This window comes from Sylvia atricapilla, chromosome 5, assembly GCF_009819655.1.
Source record: "Sylvia atricapilla isolate bSylAtr1 chromosome 5, bSylAtr1.pri, whole genome shotgun sequence".
In the NCBI taxonomy this organism is placed as follows: domain Eukaryota; kingdom Metazoa; phylum Chordata; class Aves; order Passeriformes; family Sylviidae; genus Sylvia; species Sylvia atricapilla.
The window spans coordinates 59,843,801-59,864,224 of record NC_089144.1 but is presented as its reverse complement, the minus strand read 5'-3'; the positions used below and the strand labels follow the sequence as shown (position 1 = coordinate 59,864,224).

The 20,424-nt window shown below is 41.1% G+C and overlaps 1 protein-coding gene across 1 annotated transcript; it reads left to right on the top strand.

Annotated features, from left to right (window-relative positions):
• Positions 1 to 658: 658 nt before the first annotated feature.
• On the top strand, positions 659 to 18,312 carry DYRK4 (dual specificity tyrosine phosphorylation regulated kinase 4). Its single transcript, XM_066319678.1, is given in 16 exon segments — positions 659 to 1,007; positions 4,667 to 4,750; positions 6,373 to 6,519; positions 7,604 to 7,739; positions 8,899 to 9,062; positions 9,442 to 9,578; positions 10,261 to 10,401; positions 10,438 to 10,441; positions 12,006 to 12,143; positions 14,211 to 14,250; positions 14,253 to 14,291; positions 15,013 to 15,185; positions 15,765 to 15,825; positions 16,401 to 16,530; positions 17,244 to 17,389; positions 17,830 to 18,312. Coding segments are annotated over 16 exon segments (1,791 nt in total). The 5' UTR covers positions 659 to 983; the 3' UTR covers positions 18,057 to 18,312.
• Positions 18,313 to 20,424: the final 2,112 nt, after the last annotated feature.

Genomic DNA, 20,424 nt, shown 5'->3' with positions numbered 1-20,424 from the left:
CATCAGGAAAGGCTTTGCAGAGACCACCATGGATGCAAAGAGAATGGCTGTTTGTCCTTAGACCATTCCAGCAGCATCTGTAAAAGCAGCAGCCTTCAGTAGGTGAGCATGTATTTCCTCCCTGAAAACCCTGGTTTCTGAGTGAAAGTAGAACTATTCTGGGTTGTTGACAGATTTCAGACCAGCAGGGAACTGCCATTCTTTGGCTATATGAAGGAGGAGACCACACGGTTTTTTTGCTTTAGATATTCCCCTAAGACAGCTGGGGAGTAGGGACACCTCCATCAGTGCCCTGTCACACATGTACAGTGTCCAAAGGAGGAAGAGGAAAGACAGGAGGGCAGCTAAACTCTGTCTCATTATCCACACACTCATTATCCCACAGGGCAGAGCAGCTCTGTACCAATGCCCTCAAGAACCATAGACCAAGGGGCCACAGTTTGGTCCTCATTAAGTGACATATAATGCCCAACGAGAAACCAACCCTTGAGGAATTAATTAATTTTCATTTTCCAGTATGTCAGTCTTGCTGAAGAGATTTTGCTCACTGTATAGCAAGGTCGCTGTGACAAATTTTGACAAAATCCAAGTTCAAGTGTTTTTTGGTTTCGCAAGCACATGAGCTCAGTGAGAAAGAACAGACTGAGATGACAAGGAGAACAGCCAATCCTGTTATATTTGTCTTTCTTATTACTGACTTGCCATGATAAATATGGAAAATTATATTTGGCTAGAAGGAGGCTGAGAAAGGGAACAGATGGCCACCAAAAGAATACTAGAGCAGCTAATAGTCACTGGCATATTTCCGGGAGAAAAATTTAAATCTGAAGCCAAGCAGAAGCATTATCCATTTTTTTCTGCTTAGGGCACTGTGCATGGAACTGCTCCTGCTATGCTCTGACTAGATGAAGGTGGGCTTCCTGAAATGCCTTCGCTGAATGGAATAAACAGCTCCTATCCTGCACTTAACAGCTCTTGCAGTAATGCTGACAGAAATAGTTGACAAGGTGGGGAAAATGTTTGTGTTCCTACTGTGTTTTGGGTGAGAGAGTGTATTTGCTATGGCTTTTTAATATATTGCATGATTTAGCACCTGCGTTGTATTCTCTCCATGTATTCTACAGATTTTGTTCAGTTTTGAGAATGGGGGAACAGAATGCCTATGTGAATGAGGAGACAATGGGGGTCTTTATTTTATGTAGTTGTGTATTTAAAAAATTCCAGAATTTTAATGCATTTCTGATTTCTATGGTTAACGTGGTACTGAAAAATGACTCTTGATATTTTGAGAATTATGGAAGTGTGTCATGATGTTTGATTTTACAGAATGCTGTAAAACTAAAACTTTGTGACTGCGGGCTGGGTGGTGGGTGAGGACCTCATACTGTTTCTTTGGTGGTAACTGGAATGAGCAAGGTGTTCCAGGATTTAAAGGGCTGGAATAGCAGGAGGTAATAGTCTGGGATTGCAGCATTGGAGCTGTAGGACAAGGCTGAGTGCCACAGGAGCAGGGAAACTAGGAATGAAATGGAGTGGAATAGTAACAGTTGCTGCAGTTTTTCTTTGGAGTGCATCTGCCAGAGCGAACCCAGCCACAACAGCTCAGCTGCAGAGCCCATAGAGCAACTCCAGGCTTTTGCAAGAGCAGCTCTGCTGGGTCATCTGAATCAAGACCATCAATAAAGCCACTGTGTGGATTGTCCAATAAATCCACCTGCTCCCCATTCAGCCACAAGGACTGGCATAGGCACAAATCAGGTTTTCTACAAATAGAAGTTTGTTATTTACCCATTTGGGGGAATTTATGAAGGTTGGCCACTTACTGATTTTATTTGAATAAATTGCCTAAAGAGGAATAAATCCTTACTAAGTAGGTTTTGAGAAAGAGAGATCAGGATCACAGATTTCCATGGTTAGAAAAAGGCATGGACTGATTTTGCTTTTTTACTGTAAAGGAGAAATGTCCACCTTAAAATCTTGTTAATCTTTCCCCACTGAATGGAAATTAAAGGGTTTCCAAATTCTGGTGGCACATCTTGGAGCTCACTCACCTTTTTTCCTTAGCTCTTGCTCAGTTTTAAAGACTTTTAAAAATGTTTCATGCTCTGTTGGTAAGTCTATTTCTAAAAAATTTAATAATATAGACAAAACTGCCTAGCTTTTTAAAAGTATTGCTAAGAAATAAAATACCATTTTGGAGTGAAGATTCTGCAGTCTGCACAGGTACGTGAAGTCATTGTTTCTTTGGTTTTCAGTGATAGCTTTTTCTCTGTAAAATCCTGGCTTTGTATTGACTTGTAGCTAGAAAAGCATGAAGCAGTTAAGAAATTACCTTTAAATGAAATGTAGTATTTTCATCAGCTCCAGAAATTGCAAATTATAGCTTGCTGGGAATGAAGTATGGATGAAGTGTGAGGAAAAATTATAACATGCACTAAAATTCAGTCTTACTAAGTGCTGGGCTGATATAATTAGTAGAGTTTTGAATGTGTATCCCAGATTCACCTTTGTAAAAAATGTGATCGTCCCTTGAAAAGCAAGATGTGTAAATTGCATGAGAAGATTGTCTGTAGATTCTGTAAAAATACTCTGGCAGTGTTTTCCATGGAATCATCATCTAAAGAGATTCATACAAGGATATTCGGTGCTCTGAGCAAACTGTGTTGTGCTCTAGGACACTCCTGTTTAGGATGCAATAGTCTACTGGCCCTCTTCTGTGGTATTTGCTGAGGCTGGCACTGGGAATATTTTGGATTTAGAGCATATTATCCCTTATCCCTGGCTAGGTGATCTCCAGTTCCACAGATGGGAATTACTGTGTCCAGCAAAGACAGGTTTTAGTACTTACTCCTTTCCTGCCATTCTCCTGTGCTTCGCAGCCCCCATGGTCCTTCATCTCAAGCCAGAATTGTTTCTGTTCTAAATCTGAGGTTTGCCCTTGGAGAGGGGTTTGTTTAATATTTGTGAACAGGAAGAGCATACACAGAGCACAGTTATCTCAAGGGCAGTTTCCAGCTGGTCTGCCCAGCTTGAGTGGTGCCTTCCTGGCTGATGTGAGATAGCTGAACCTGTCAAAGGGCAGCATGTCCTCCGTGTGCTCAGGTAGATCTGTACACAGAGTTTTATATCCATATTTAGTTTGGAAAAGTCTTTTAGAGTCTCTAATCTAAGTGTGTATGCAAGGATGGATATGCCACAGCTTCTGGAGTCAGTCGAGAGGAGGCCGTCAAGATGATCAGAGGGATGGAACAGCTCTGCTGTGAGGAAAAGCTGAGGGAATTGGGATTGTTCAGCCTGAGGAAGAGACCTGGGGTGACCTCACTGTGGCCTTGCAGTGCCTGAAGGGAGCCCACAGGAAAGATGGAGAGAGACTCTTGACAAGAACCTGGAGTGACAGGACAAGCGGAATGGCTTCACACTGACAGAGAGCAGGTTTAGATCGGATATGAGGAAGAACTCTTCCCTGTGAGGGTGGTGAGGTCCTGGCACAGATTTTCCAGAGAAGCTGTGGCTGCCCCATCCCTGGAAGTGTCCAAGGCCAGGTTTGATGGAGCTCAGAGCAACCTGAGATAGTGAGAGGTGTCCCTGCCCATGGCAGGGTTGGAACTGCTTGGTTTTTAAGGTCCCTTCCAACCCAAACCAGTCTGTGATTCTGTTCAGAGCAGGATGTGCCAGAGCCATTGTCAAGGTATGTTCAGTTTGATCTCCCTGTTTGTAGCAATGCTAATGTGCCCTACCTTTATCAAGGTCAAGTCTATGTATGGGATCAGTTTGCAAGCATCCCTCACCCACTATAGCTTATATATATTTACATTTATCTCTGTCTATATCTGTGTCTATACGTGGATATCTGCAGTGTATTGGCACAGGTGCTGCATCTAATCTGGGTTGTCCTTGCTTCTTCCAGGCCACAGACTCTTTCAGGAGCCTCTTTGACCAAACCAAATGGGTTCACTCCAGCCTATACAGCAGAGATCCAATCTGCTTTGGCCATGGGGCTTTCATGGTCTAAATTATCCTAAAGATTTCTTCATTTCGTTGCAGTTTGTTATTGGGCAGAAATGTACAATGCTACTTAGCATGTTTATTAAAAACTGCTGAAAGCACCAGCAAATTCTTTAAAATGGTGAGCTGCTTAGCACTTTCCCCATGGGGTTTTCGTTTCTATTTGTTGCTAATACTTTCTGGCCATTGGAGCCAATGAAGTTTTTTCTATATTTCAGTAAATTTAAATGCTGATTTTGTTTTTATAAAATCTGTACTACAAGCCGATCAGTTTAATGCTGCTTTTAGCAATGTATGGGCTCACAATCTACTTCCTGAGGCAGTGTAAAGTTGCCTTCCAAGCAGACTCACTACTCAGCTTCCAAGTGCATATTTAGGGATGGCAGAGGTGCCCCTTCCCCTTGGCTGAGCACAGGGGCACACCAAGCATCTGAGAGGCATTAAAACAAACTGTCTCTGCCCCAGCCCACAAATCAGCTGCTCAGCTGAGGGAGGTATTCCCAGAGTCAAATGGATTTTCAGCAGCTTTTGTGGCCCTCTCTCACACCCTGTGTTGGCACAGACATTGCTAAAAAGGAGGCAAACACAAAAACCATGCAGGAATTCCATTTTTTTCCCCCTCCAAAATAATTTTTATTAAAGCCTTGCTTCATGTTTGCAGTCTTCCCACGTGGATGCTTTTTCTCAGTCTCAGCTGACTGTTCAAGAGAGGGATCATCTGGGCTCTAACAGAATCTTCCATCAGGTATGTGACTCTTCAGCTGACTTCAAAAATACCTCAATGCTTGTTTTTAAAGTGATCTCTTATTATAAATGAATATGGGCAGAATCAAGTCCTCTATTCCCTGTCCTCTTCCATTTCCCCTGTGGATGCATGACTGTCCCAAATGCCTGCAAGTATTTTGGTTTGCTGTGTTCAGTAGTATTTGAGGCATTTCTTCTGCCACATCACCTTTTTCTTGAAGTTTCAGGAAAGGTCCATTGGAATCCTAGTTCTAAGCTTTTAAAGCTATTCCACATTATGGAATAAAAGACTTACTCACTGAAATTGATTGGCTCGAGAGCATTGCTTCTTTGCTTTTTGAGAAAATATCAAACCTCACCTTTGTCAAAAGCTTGTCAAATAGTTTCTATGCTTCCCGAGGAGAAAAATTTCACAGGATTATGTGGGTGTAGCTTTAGCTCTCTGGACCTCATTCTGCATTTCACAGTGTGCAGTTGATCTATTTCAGATCTATTTAAAGTAATTTTTTAGTATTTGCCAAAGAAATAGTCTACCTGGCAGACTTTTCTTTGCTGCTAAGAGTGTGACTTCTCTGACTTGACATATTCGAGACATTGATAAAACACAAGACATTCATAAACTGCGCCCTTAAATGACTGATTGTAATTAACGAATGATATAGAAGTGTTTTGCAAATAATAAATGGGAGAAGTCAGGAAGGACTAGTAATCCTGGATTATTTAAATGAGCATAAGCATTTATTTTAAAGCAAAGTTTGATGAGAGCTTGCCTTTCCTCACTGATAAGGAGAGCAACAAAGGGGCCCAGTCAAACGGAGTTTGATAGGAAATGAGGGGGTAGGAAATATGGATAAATCAGTGCAGGGAAGACTTCCCACTGTTTCCACCCCTAGTATTTGGCAGCAGTCCTCTTCTGCCACTGGGAATAGTTAATGATATTTTCTGTCATTGACACTTCATGCCTATTTATTACCCCATGTGGGCTTTATTTTCCCTACTTGAGAGAGTCCTCCTGCCTGGAATGGCGCTGGGCTTCCAAACCCAACCACCCTTTGCAGGTGAAGCAATCACTGCTCTGATGCTGGATGGAAGTGTTCTGTGAGGAATGTCCTTCCTAAATTGTGCTGGGTTGCCCAGACAACCTCCTGCTGCCCATTAGTACAGCTGGAGCTGCCTTAGCATCCGCTCATTTCCCCTTTGCCTTTAGGTGTCAGAAGTAAACTGTTGCCTCAAGTTTGCCTGCTTTTCACTTTGCATTTTGTTCTCATGCAGCTTCAAGTAAACTATGTATATTATTAGAATTGTTTACATTCTTCCTATCTAGGAGGAGAAAGATGATTGGTGATGTTCACCAGCAAAGTCAAAGAGTGGCTACCTGTGTAGCCAATCTTGACCTGTCTGTAAAATGTATATAATATGAAGTCAGAAAAATAAAGTAGAAGCTTTCCTGCTTGACCTCCTGCTGCCTGCTTCTCCTTTCGTGCTCCTAACAGCAGCCGCAAGTGTGACCCTCCGTCACAGTAAACCACACACATTTTCCATAAATCCATCTGGTGTTCATAGGTGTGTCACAGAACTACTTGCTGGATCGTTACGTGACATTTCCTTGTGCTTTCTATTTAGAGAGTCAGTCGTGTCCTTTCCCTCCCACATCTGGAAGGTCAAGTGAAGCATGGTCTGGCTGCAGACACTGCAAACCCTCCCCCCTTTGAGAGCAGCCTGTCTCAAATAGCAAATAAGAGCTTGCAGACTGTCATCCCCTCTTTTCAGGTGAGTTATAAAACTCCTGGGCATCTCGTTTGCCTGGTGAACCAGCCTCTCTCTGAGCACCACTGTGTGTCAGTGGCAAATTGTCACAAGTGTGTGAGTGTGGGATAAGAAAGAAAAAGTGTCAGAATTAGACACAAGTATGGAAAGATGCTTCATTTTGAAAAACCCATTTTTACTTGCACACATCCTTAACTGAAACCCCCGAGCACCAAGATGCTTGTATTGAAGTGGTACCAGTCAGGACTTTTTGCAAGGACATAGTAGATGTAGCTTGCCCACTTGTTAGTCCATATCCCATTGTCCGGTTCTCCTTGTCTTGGCAACTGTGTGCTGGTTTTTGAATATGGCTTTGGTACCCTTCTGACACTGACAGACACTGAGCTTCTTTTGTCTCCATCCAGCCTCACTTTTATGAGGACTTTCTCAAAGGATGAGAAATAAATAAATAAATTAAGGAGTCTTTTAGGTTGAAAGAGACCTCTGAAGGACATCTGGCCCAACCTCTCACTACAAGCAAAGCAAACTTGGAGCAGGCTGCTCAAATTATTATCCATTTATCCAATTCATCTCCCACTCACTGGGCTCCAGTGTCACAGGCCCTGCTCAAGGCAAAGTCCATGACGCTACTGCTTTTCTCCCACTGGCCAAGCCAATCACTCCATCAGAGAAGACAACCAAGTCATTCAGACACCATTTGTTGGCATATCTATATTGGTTATTTCAAATCAGCATCCTGTCTTTCATTTGATTTGGCATGGTTTCCAAGAGGAATTGTTCCACAGCCCTCAAAAGCTGACCAGCATTGGTAAAGGTAGCATTTCTAGAAAGTCTCTATACTAAATGATCTGGAAGACAAACTTCCTTCTCTCATTTAATGAGATTTATCTTTCTATGGTCCAGCAACCTTTAGTGCTTTTGGCAGAATGTCTGTATGAATAAGCAGGGTTTTCTGGTGCCCAAGCTTGTTCTGTCTCAGCACAAAATTGACATAGAGATTACTCAACTAATCCAAAATGAATATATTGTGGCTTTGTGTCTGTGAATATAGCAGATTTTAATTTCTAATTTTTTTTGTGCTTGGCAGGAAAATGGAACTCAAGGCAATTTTCCCCAGTTTAGCCTTCCAGACAGTCTTCCTGAGAGTGATACCAGAGTCCATACAGAACCATCTGAACTGGAGAGCACCAGCATTGGGGTCAAACTGCCTATGACAGCTTCAGGTAGAATATCTCTGGATAAACTGAAAGGACTGGAGTGACAGGTTGCTTGCACAGATGAGGAGTGTGTACAGTCAGGACACGCTCAGGGACCAGAGGTGCCATGTAAATGGCTGCTGAAATATTTAACAATTTAAAGCACAGCAATATGGATGGGACTCAATGATTTCTAATTATCCAGCTTGGGGAGGTACCTAAGAGGAGAATGATTTGACTAACAAATACAGAAGAGAAACATGCAGTATAAAAAGAATGTATATTTCTTTTGGTGGAGCAAATCTAAGACTTTGGCAGGGTAGGTGACAGAAGTACTCTATTACAGGGATAAAACCCTTTCCCACTTCCTTGTGTCCCATTTTATTGATGTGGGCTAAATTGCATTTTGGGAGTGTTCTCAGGTCTAGAAAGTTTCTGACAGAGTTAATCTATTTCTAGAAGGAGTCTAGAAAAAAAAGTACTGGCCTTTTGCTTTGAAATGATTTAGCATCCCTGCATTGCTGGATGAGATCTGCCACTGTTTAACAAAACACCCACATATGCATGCAACACATTGATTTATAATGCTCCTGTCTGAATATATATCCACATTTAAATGATGGGAGTGGAGGTGTTAGGGCAGCTGAAATTCTATGCAGGAAGAATCAGAACTAGGAGAAAAGCAGATTTGGGCTCCATTTAATTCCTAACCTCAGGCATCTGAGCTTGATGATTTTTATCAGAAAAACAAGTACTTGAAAGCTTTGGTTAACTAGACATTACTGACATTTTATAAATAGGACAGTCAAACTAATAAAAATGTAACTTTTCATGTAAGTTATGGAGCCTGAGGGAACAGATAGACAACAGATGGGATTTTCAAAAACATCTATATAATAACTTCCCTCACAATTAAATAATTTTTACCTAAGCTCTCTTAAAAGTCTTGCTGACAGATGATGAATGCTGTATTGATCTTAATACTGCACAACAGAAAAAAAATAGAAATTTGTATGAAATTGTAGAAGCAGAGAAATCTTAGTTGGAATGGAACTCTAGCAGCTTTTCTCAGCAACCTGCTCAAAGTGGTGCTCTACTGTGAAATGTTCCGTTGTAAAAGCACTTTGCCATCAGGTTTCTGACATTTTATTGATTTTTGGTTTTACGTTCTTGTTTTCTGATTTAGAAGCCTTGAAAAATTTTAGAAACCAGTTAACAGTCTATGAGCAAAAAGAAATTTTCAATTATACAGAGCTCTGGTTTCTTGGCCTGGAAGCTAAAAAGATTGAAGGTTTGCCTGAAACCCAGAATAATAATTGTTATGATGATGAGCATGGTTCCTACTTAAAGGTAAGTGGAAAAATTATGGTATTCCTTTTGAGCTCAGTAAGTCTGTAGTGATTTTATGCCAACTTTAAGTGTTGTCTGTGAGATTAATGTTGTTTCTAGAAGATAAATATTCACATAGTGAAAACATGCCTTTTAGAGCTCAGGGGAGAATTCACTTTGCATGTTATGCAGGGTTGATGCAAGGTAGGTGGGCTATGGAAGCATCTCTTGGGATTTTCCTTATTACCCATATTTGATGTAGACTTCACTTGCAGCTAACCCACCATCTGTCATGGACAGCAGACTCACACACACACCTGGGCTACTTGGAAGCCTGTTTTTTGTTGTACTCTTTGAATTTGTTGTACTCTTTGACTCTGAACTCTGTGTTCTTTTGAAGGTTTTACATGACCACATTGCCTACCGCTACGAAGTCTTGGAGGTCATTGGGAAAGGGTCGTTTGGGCAGGTGGCCAAATGCCTAGATCACAAAACCAATGAGTTAGTGGCATTGAAAATAATAAGGAATAAGAAAAGGTGAGATCTGCTGACTTTAAACCAGTACAGTCATCCCTGTTATATAGAGGCAAACTGTGGCAATGTGAACAAGCAGGTGACCAGCTGTGCAGGACTGAGAGTGGGCAGCATCCCCACAAGGCTCCAAAACCACAGGAATATGCTGGAAGGCACCCATCACTTGCTTGAACATGAAAAATTCTACACTGTGGTCCTAAGCAACCTGTTCCTGTTAAGTGGCTGGTTACAAATTTGTAAGTTTGAAGCAGAGTCAGTGGAACAGATGTTCAGCTGTTCCGTTTTCCCCCTCAGTGAACACTAAGTGTAAAGATGCTTTTCAAAACCACTGTCTGACTGTGGTAGGTGTGAAACATGGCCTTGTTCAAGGAAAGTGAAGCACTCCTATAGACTTGAGAGCAGCAGGATTTTAGTCTGGATGCTCACTGGAAACCTTTTCATTTAAAGGTTTTTTCAGACAAGTCAAATTAGGTACCCTGAAGTGTTATGTAAGGCCAGTGTATTTAGATTAGGAATGAACCATCAGGAATCGAAATTACAGTGGTTAACAGGGTTGAAGGAAACATTTTAATAATGCTCAGCACCTGCTGAGCTTACAGTAAGCTTGTGGTGTTTGTAGCATTTGCAGAAATACAAATGCTACCCTGAGTTGATGTCACCATCCCTGTGTCATGTGGTATTTCAGATTTCACAGCCAGGCTTTGGTAGAAGTGAAGATCCTTGATGCTCTGCTGAAGAAAGACAAAGATGATACTCACAATATCATCCACATGAAGGAGTACTTCTACTTTCGCAATCACTTCTGTATCTCCTTTGAACTGCTGGGGTAAAGTACATTTTCCTTTACACACACCTTGGGGAGAATTGTGGAACTTGTGCCTTACAAGATTTAATTTTTATGTCTTCTTTAGAAGAATTGGCAGCTAGAAAGGAACGCTGTCTAAATACAGACTGCATAACTGAGCCTTTGATCACCCAAGGTGAACTGAAAAAGGCCACGTTCAGACTTCACATGGGCAATGACATGATCCAACCCTTATTTTCTGTGCTGAGTATTGAAGTCTTCTTCCCCGAAAGACCTGTGAGGAAAAGAGTAAATTCAGGACTGGTAAACTTCAGGGTATATAAATATGAATACTATCAAATTATTTAAAAATAAAACTGCATCTTGCTTTATATGAATCTTTGCTGCAGGGCATTTTAGGAGGAATTTTGGAGAAGTCAGATCATTTTATTCATCAGCCTTCTTGTAATCAGGGAATCAAACGGGAATTAAACTGGAATAATCCAGGCTACCCAAACTTCCCCAGGCCTTAGAGTAAAACCCCCATTGCTGCATGTGCTAAGCCCCTGCTGAAGATTCAGCATCATATGGACAGCTTGGTCCCAAAGAAACCTAAATCCCTTGTGTTGCTGCGTGAGAGTCTGTCACTTACAGGCACATAGGCTAAGAGGTGACTCCTCTCCAGAGAAGACACAGACCAGTCTTTCCTGAAAGCTGCTATGGAAACACACAGGAAATGGGATAGCCACTATCTTTAGCTCTTTACAGAGGAGTTGAAGACTGGTTGTCATAGAAAAATGTTTGTCTGGTAAAATTTCCATTGCTTTTAAAATACAGTGAAAAGCTTTTGATTTGTGATCTTTTTCATTAAGTCTTGGCAACTTTAATTCCAAAGGAAGTGGCTGTGCCTGTCACCAGTGGACACTGCAGTGAGGAAGGCAGAAAGCTCCAGCTGGTCATGTCCTTGCAGACATGTGCTGAGGAGACCTCTCACAGGGAAGATTTTATTCCTAATATCCAATCTAAACCTACTCCTTTTTCAGTTTGAAATCATTGCCTCTTGTCCTATCACTATCAAAAATATCTCTCCCTCCTTTTTATAGGCCCCCTAAGGCACTGGAAAGCTGCAGTGAGATCTTCTAGAGCTGCCTTTTCTCCAGGCTACTGGGCAGGGCTACTGGAAGGAGCTAAGATGTGATGGTCACAGGAGAGATATAAAAACCAAATGAGACCTGAATTGATGGGGGGATTATCTAGAAATATTCAATGCTGGTTAAAAACCTTTAGACAGAAGTTATTTACTCAAGATGCCAAAGCAAAGAGAAATGACAGCAGAATGAGACAGAAGAAAATTTATTTCGGTTCCTGAATTATTATTGTTCTTGATGAAAATCAGCACAGCTGCTTAACAGCAGAGTTTAGCAAGGAAGCTCAGTGATTTTACATCTGCTTTAGATCTGGGAGGTGTTTGTGAATATCACATGCAGAGCAGCATTCTCAGGGAGGAGAATAGCTGTTATTTTCCTCTGCATGAATCCTCCATGTGGGAGACAAGCTCTTAATGCACTGGAAACTAATCATACCTTTAAAAATAAATTCCCCAATCTCTTATTGCTCTCTGTCTGCTGCTTCTTCCTCCCCCACAGAATAAATTGTATGAACTGATCAAAAAGAACAATTTCCAAGGCTTCAGCCTGTCTTTGATTCGCCACTTCACTCGGTGTGTGCTGAGATGTTGACAAGTGCTGTACCAGGAAAGAATCATTCACTGTGATCTGAAGCCTGTAAAGTAAAATCATTTCATCACCTGGTATTCTGTACAGAATAAATGAGCTTATCCCATTCTTATTGATTGAGAGGATCTGTCTAGGAGAAACCCTAAAACCCAGTATGATGTTGTACAGAAGCTGTAGTTTATTTCAGATTACGTTCATGCTACAGTCAACTGATTATTGCCATTGATTCAATTCATTCACCGAGCATTAAATGAGATTATTTGGTTGCCAAAACGTATGCAAATATGAATCAAATTCAGGTAATTTTTTTTCTTAGAGAAAAAGGGAAGTAATTGTAAAATTATTAAGTATTTCAAGTTGAGGGATGTTCTAATGCAAGGAGTATTCATATGGCAGCCTGTTTCAGGTTATCCTGTTAAGTCTATTTAATTTCTTAGGCATAACTATAAAATTAAGTAGCCTAGTACATGGCAAAAGAATTCTGTCAAACAGATTTAAATTTTCTGAGATTTCTGAAGGATTTTAATTATATTTTCACTTCAGGTGAAAGTTTCTCTTTATTTCCTTTTCAAAAGGGCAAATGAACCAATAAAGAAATAAAGTTCTCAGGTAAAAATGCTAAGGATAAAATTCTGTTCTCACTTTGCTAAATATATCTCGATTTAGAATTCTGAGAAGTCACATACTGTCTGTACCCGTTGTCTTGCCAATACCTTTGCCAGACCAATTGTAGTGAGAGGAGAGGCTTGCAAGATAACCCAAATATCTTGAATCAAAACATTAACCCAATGGGAAATTGTTTCCAGGCAGCCACTGACAAGGAATGACATTGGCAGCATCAATTAGTGTAGTCTGTATTGTAAATAGAGCAACATATTAGTGAAAATGCAGTGAGTTAACTAAAAGACAATTTTGTTCTCATTTGTACAATGAAAATTGTACATTTTCATGAATTTATGTTGCCCTGAAACTCACATCTGTTATCCCATCTGCCTCCTATGATATTTCTCAGCATAAGGTAGAATATGGAGTTTCTCTGGCCTTTATGCTAAGTAATCACTGCCTCCAAAACCTGTTTTTCCAGTCAGTCCTGGTTTTCCAGCTTTGATCAGCTCTGTTGCATTGTGAGTGATTCAGAATTAGACAGAGTCCTACCATGAGCACAAAGGGATATTGAGCTGCAGAGAGGGGATGCTGCCTCCCTTAGCAGAACCAAGAGCACCTGGATTGTGGAAGTCAGGTCCTTGCCTTGACTTTCACCAGTAGCAGTTCTCTTCCTGGCACATGAAGCATTTCCTTATGAGCTAATTACCAGGAAACCACTTCATCATTATTTGGCATCCACCTGTTCAGTTCAGGGAAGTGTTGAGTCATTCAAAGCCCCTGACATATAATCACTGTAAAACTGGTTGATAGAGGTAACCATGTGTCTCCTGAGGAGTGGAGAAGGAAAATCCTTCATTTAGCAGACTTTTAATGAGGATAAAACTCAGCTCTGCAGAAGACAGCCAAAGGCTGTGTTTGCTCATCAGTGCCCATGTCCCTGAGCTAGCTGTTTAAGGATTACTTCTCCAGCTGAATTGCAGGAACCCAGTCCTGTACCCACCTGCACCCAGCTAAGAATCCATTGGACCCTGCCTTGTTCATTTATTCCCTCCCTTGAGACCTGTGCATCACACAGGTGGGGAGATGTGAGCTGACACAGAGTCTGGAGCAAGCAGTGCAGGGAAGAACTGTGGAGTGGTGGCTCCTTCCTGGGCCAGGGGCTTTCTCTGCCTACAAAGAGTGGTTCTGGTTAATTCAGCACAGCACAAAGTCAGTGCAGTTTGGCTTTTACTAGATAAGCAACCCTGAGTTTTGGGGGAGCTTGCTGGTGCCCTGTGTGGCTCACCTGCAGCCTGGGTATCTTCCAAATCCCTCCTCTGTTTGTGCACATTGCACATTATTGACTGCCTCCTTGTGTTAGCAAATGCATTCCAAAAGAGGTGGAATTTTGAAGCTCTCATTATGCAGAGAAGTGTAAATGTATTTGCATTCTGATTTTCCCAAGTGTTCACTAACTTAATATGGTACTAAACCCCTCTTTTTCCTGTGATTTTTTTTTTTTTCTTTTAGGAGAACATACTATTATACCACAATGGCCAAGGTTCAGTCAAGTTATTGATTTTGGATCAAGCTGCTATGAAGACCAAAGAGGTTTGCAGAAAAGTCAAGTTGATGTAATTTTCTTAATAAGCTTTCTTAATTTTAAATAGTGTGGAAAAGCTATTTCTTGGATTGGGCTTATATATTGACCTATGCCCCTAATTAGAACCTGGTGAACTGTTCAGCCACTGGTGGTGGAGCAATACTGGTAGAGACAAGTAAGATATTACCATTCTTTTTCTTTATCCCAAGCCTGATCAGCTCGTCTACTCCCGTTGAAATCAGAATTGCACTTTCAGGAGTGGTTAGCTGGAACAAATTTAGGAGGATAATCCAAATATTTCATTTATCAAGAAGTTTGTCAGGTCCAGAGAGCCTTTCTCTGTGAGATGGCTAAATTATAGTTGATACTTTTTGTATAAATACCGCAGGGAGGGAAATGAGAACGATGCTTTTAATTTAGGAATTGTTGATTGATGCAAATGGAAAAACCTTCGAATAGGAAAATGAGCATGGATAAACTGAATCACAACATTAGCGGAACAATTTCCTTCAGTGAAACTGGTTGAAGAACAATTTCTATATAGAACAGTGGAAAGTGTATCACCCATTACTTTCAGGATGGGATTAGAAATGTTTCCAGAGCCTATGTGAGCAATCCGTGGATAGGCAGATTTTGATTCCTGAACATATGCCACTTTTCTGTGAAATCTGCAGTTGACATTTCAGTCCCAACTGTGATATTTTGCTGCTTGTCTAATTTTTGATCCAGTGTACACCTATGTTCAGAGCCGCTTTTATCGCTCCCCTGAGGTGATTCTTGGTCATCCTTATGCTATGGCTGTGGATATGTGGAGCTTGGGCTGTATCATAGCAGAACTTTACACAGGCTACCCGCTGTTCCCAGGGGAAAATGAAGCTGACCAACTTGCCTGCCTCATGGAGGTAACTTTGGGATTGGTTTGCATATTCATTTGATAAACTGCACCACCAGAAACAGGGAGAAAACTTCAGCAATAATGAAGTATGATTTGCTACAGCCTGGCCTTTCAGAGGGAGGTTTAATGCAGCCAAATGGGCTCTTTGAGCCAGAAGTCCCTGAGCCTCTTTTCCTCCAGGCTGAGGCCCCTCAGCTCCCTCAGCTTCCCCTCATCAGGCTTGTGCTCCAGCCCCTTGCCCAGCTCTGTCCCCTTCCTTGGACATGCTCCAGCCCCTCAATGTCCTTTCTGAAGTGACAGGGCCAGAACTGGACGTGGGATTTGAGCTGTGCCTCGCCAGTGCCATGGAGAGAAGGACAATCACTGCCCTGGTTCTGCCTATTTTTGATACAAAGATGTGTACAGGCAGCACTAAAGAATCCCTTGATTCCCTCTGCAATAAGAGGAAGTATTTTACAGACATTTCACAGTAAATTGCAACATTCAGCTTCTTTTCATATAGAGGTCAAAATGCACATCTCACCTGATGGTTGTTGCGTATCTTTATGAAATTAGAAGTAACTCTATGAATTCATTTTTTATGAAGGTATTGGGTCTTCCACCAGCTGATTTTATCCAGGCTGCATCAAGGAGGAGAACATTCTTTGGTAATTTCTTCTGATCATTTGTCCTTGCTGGATCCCTCCCTGGTAGTTAATCACTAATTAGTAGCACTGGTAGAGAGTAGGGACAGAGATCTTTAGCTAATTCCTAGCTGATAAAAGTACTTCAGGAAGAGGTATGGAAAAAAGCGAAAGGATAAAATGAGGCCTATAAATGAAGCTGGAGCTCTGCTCTTCATGTCTTATGGATTGGATCTCTAATTGCCAAAGTGATAGAGAAGTTGCTCCTTAAAAATAGTGTTGTTGAAAGGAATGCAGTGGGCTCTGGGAACTAATTTACATTGGTCATTTCTCTTTGTATAATTTGGGTTTGGAAATTGCTTAAAGCAAACAAACCAATAAAGTGTAGTGTGCAGTCTCAAGGATGCAACCAATCCTTGCCACAGTTCTGGCAGATTATCAATCCAACAGGGCAAAACTGGAGTTAGTGGGATGGACATGGATACTGTTTATGCAACTTTTTAAAGTATTTAGTGAAGGTTTTTAATGAAATTTTTTGAGGCTGGTTGTTTTTTTTTGTTTGTTTGTTTTTTGGTTTTTTTTTTTTTTTTTTTTTTAAGATTCCAAAGGTTTTCCTAAGTCTGTAACTAACAGCAAGGGGAAAAAGAGGTGCCCAGACTCCAAGGATCTAAGCACAGTGCTGAACACCCATGATGCTGGTTTCTTGGACTTTTTGAAAGGATGCTTAATGTGAGTTCAGAGTATATGCAACAAGCTAGTTTTGACTTTGCTTTCCTTCTTTGTGCCTTTAAAATCTTTGTATCTGATGTGTTTTGGCTTTTTTGGGGTTTTTTTGGTGGGGTGTTTGGGGCTTTGTTTTTCACATGGCATTATTTATACAACTATTATTATTGACACTTTACTATGTCTTCTCAGCAGTGACTTCAAATTTCTTTCTAGCAGTTCAGTGGCACTTTCCTAAAGAAATTCTAAAGAAACTGCTAACTTGTGGTTACATGGGGAGGGAAGAAAAAATCATCCCACTCTGTTTCACAAGAAGGTTGCTTTCAGTGTTCTCTGTTTGCCAAGTCTGTATGAATCATTGATCCATTTTGGTTTGCTGGTTGAATCAGAATTTTCAGGAAATAATTTCAGTGGAGGAAAAAACCAACCCTTAAACAAGGAATTTTGGATCCCTACCCTAATAGAACCGGGAACTGCATATATTAAATGGTTTGATGCTGCAGAGGGTTTGATCAGCACAGTGCTGACGTAAATAGGTTTTGAAGGATGGAGAAGATCACATAAGATTTTTCCTTGGCTTTGGGATAAAAAGATAAAATTATTTTGTTTCAAAACAAGTCCTCGTGACCTGACTTTCAAAGAAAAGGCTGAATCTTTTGCCTTGTACTAATTTTCAGATAGAAACAGTTGAGTAACGATTTATCTCCCGTGGATTTAAGGTGGGAGCCTTCCCTGCGCATGACTCCTGATGAAGCAATGAAACACGCGTGGATCCAGGAGCCAAAAATATTCCGGAAAGTGCAGGCTCCAAGGAAGATGAGTGATGGCTCATTCTCTGCACTGGAAAATAGGAGAGAGACTATTCGTAAGCATGTTCTGCCTCAGAACTAAGTGCATTTGTATCAGTGTTTTGGTGTTTCTTGGTGTTTAGTGTCCTCTGCCTGGAGTAAGGGGAGGTGAAGGTGTGGAGGTAATGGATGGGCACTGAAATGGGATGGGTAAAGGCACCATTCCTCACTTGTGTAGAGCTGCCTGCCTTATGTTTTAGTTCAGCTGCCTGCAAGAAGTCTGAAAGTGCTGAAGATTCACATGGAAAGCCCTTTTCCCTGCTGAGAGCAAAAGAGTATCTGACACCACACCACAGTGCATGTCACTTTCCGAGCAAAAGAATGCAGCAGTGGGGGTTGTAAGATTCCTGGGAAAAGTTCCACCTGATTTGCTGGGAGTTTGTGTCAATCCTGTATTTCACCTGCTCTTTAGAGTCTGCAGTCTTAACCCTCTCATTTTAATGATTTATTGTTGCAGAGAATCTCTGGAAAAATGCAGCTGACAAAGTGAGAAGTGAATTGGCTGACAGACTGACTCCCTTCACAGGCACAGCAGAAAGTGATGTGCAGAACACAAGGAAGTATGCTATTCCAGAGAAATATTCTGAAAACCACATGGAAAAGCCTATTAGATATGATCAAGCAGAAGACAGTGGCGAAAGAGCTCTTCCAAAAACTTCTCTTTTTTTCCCACCAATTAAGTAACACAGAGCACAAGCTATGATTGGCTCAGTTGCATACCTAGTATATTTTGTAGGTATTATTTGTACTCAGGAATATAAGCTATATCTGTCTGTTCATGGGCTGTGCACATTGTAAGTATATTTAATGTTCTTTTTACCCTGAAATCATCTAGTCAACCAAAACAGAATTTGAGAACCATTCCTTTTCCTCATCTACATCCTTGTCATCAGAGATTCTTCACAACCAGCAGCAATAAAATGGAGACTGTAGAGGTGGAGAGTGGCTTATTCTTGGTGTTATAACAGACTTTTGAATTTTATATTTTCCTGGATCTAAAAACAGATGTGTTGACTGAAGAATCTGAATTCCTTTACTTACAGCAGCATAAGTCATGGGTAAGATTACTGGATTTACTTATGTATTAAAAAATCCAAGAGCAATCAAACCCAGCATCCTCATTTTCCTCCTTTTCCATCTTCCTCTTTTATAGTGAAGCTGCTAGATGGAAACCATTGTCACACCTTCCTAGCAGATTTAGAAATGTAAATTATGCTCTTTAGCTCTCTAGCAACAACAAAGCAGGGTGGTATTCTGGGCCCATTTCTGCAGGGACTCAACAGGAAGAATGTATTAAAGCAAGCTGGTTTGATTTTGGGAAAATTGTCCTTCATGGCAAGTTTAACTTAATACTCTGAAAAAAATCCAACAAAACCCAAACAAATTTCTGTGATCCCTATGGCTTACATGTTTAATGTGTTTAATTTAGGTATTTTGCTCTTTGAACAACAGGCTATCTTTTCACTGCATTTGTAAAGCACCCATCTCATCACACCTCTTGCATTTACTGGAGCTTATAGATAGAAAATCAGTTGGAAAGGAATAATGAGAAAATTGTCCTACCAAAAGCAGCTGCTGCTTTAACAGTGACACTGCAGCAGCCCCAAGGGACAGAGGTGTTTAGAGTCACTATAGCAGCAAACTCCCACGGGCTCTTTTGCAAAAGGAAAATCCAAAGGATATGGAAATATGGAAATGGTCCTCAAACAGTTCCAGTGTTACAGGAGTAAACAAGCCACCTGACAGGTACAGCTGAATCACTTAATGGTAGAAGTCACTTTATGAAAAATGGACTGCTGTGATCATCCCCTCAGCTTCAGGCAAATACTGGGACTCCTGAAGAAATACCTGAAAAATGAGTGACCCAAGAAGGGGAATAGCCCATTATTGAGGGCAATTGAGCAGAGAATTACAAGGGTATTTTGGCAGACAAATACCACCCTGCTGTGCTGCAGATATTCTTGACAAGCAGGCCAGCTTGCAGTGCCAGAATTAATTGTACTTCTTGTTTCAGAGAGACTCCTTTGCAGCTGAACCCTCCTGGAGACCATAAAATGCTCCCATTCCCATTCGTCAGCAGAATGAGGTACTGGGAAAAATGAGTTCTGTACTGCACCATGTTATGGCACAGTACAGCCAAGGTGCATGCACTGCAGAGTGTGGACAGAGCCCTCATCACATGTCTTAGACCCTTGGAACTATAATTTACAAGTTTGGTGCAGTTGCTGCTCATTCTTCATCTGCTGTGTGAGATTCCCTTCACTGCTTAGGCTACCCCAAGTTACAATATCTGATTCTGAAACTCTGCATTCGGCTGTTGTCTGCTCTACCTCAGGCAAAATTTGGGAGCAATTATACTGAAGTGCCCCTGATGCCTGGAATGGATGTCACCCTAATGAAGGTGTAAGCCTCATTTGATAAATGGGCTTGTGTACTGGAGCCATGTTTTCTTGACAGTTAGTATATTTCAGGAGTTCTTTGTAGTAAGCATCATCATATTATTTCTCAAGGCATATGCTGATGGATTTTCCAAGGTATTCAGTGTTGAGGGAAAAGTGGCAAAGTCATCTGAGCCTGTAATTCAGTTTGATCATGCTTCCACAGAGAAGGTGGGTGGCATTTCACTGTAGCTGACATCAATTTGCTGTCTTCCCTTCCTTGCTGACCTGCTGTTTTAATTCCTGCAGCCTTTATGGTGATCTTCACCTTCAAAATCTTTCCTAATAAGGGCTCTTTTGGATAACGATTGGATTTTTTTTCAGAGATGACAGAAATAAATAGAAATTACTTGGCGGAAATATCTAGCCCTAAGATATTATCACTGCTTTCACATTCCTCTGCAGAAACAAGTAGATCTGTGTTGTGGAATAAAGACTTTACAATTAGGAATTGTAAAGCAGGTATGTTTTATTCCAGCTGGCACGAAGAGGGGTATTTCCACCACATATGTGTAGCTGGTTGAGACAAGGCCCAGGTTTAAATACACATTGATCCCACAAACCCACACCTCCCTGCCTTCTCTCACTTGGTATTCTAATTAGCTGTCACACCT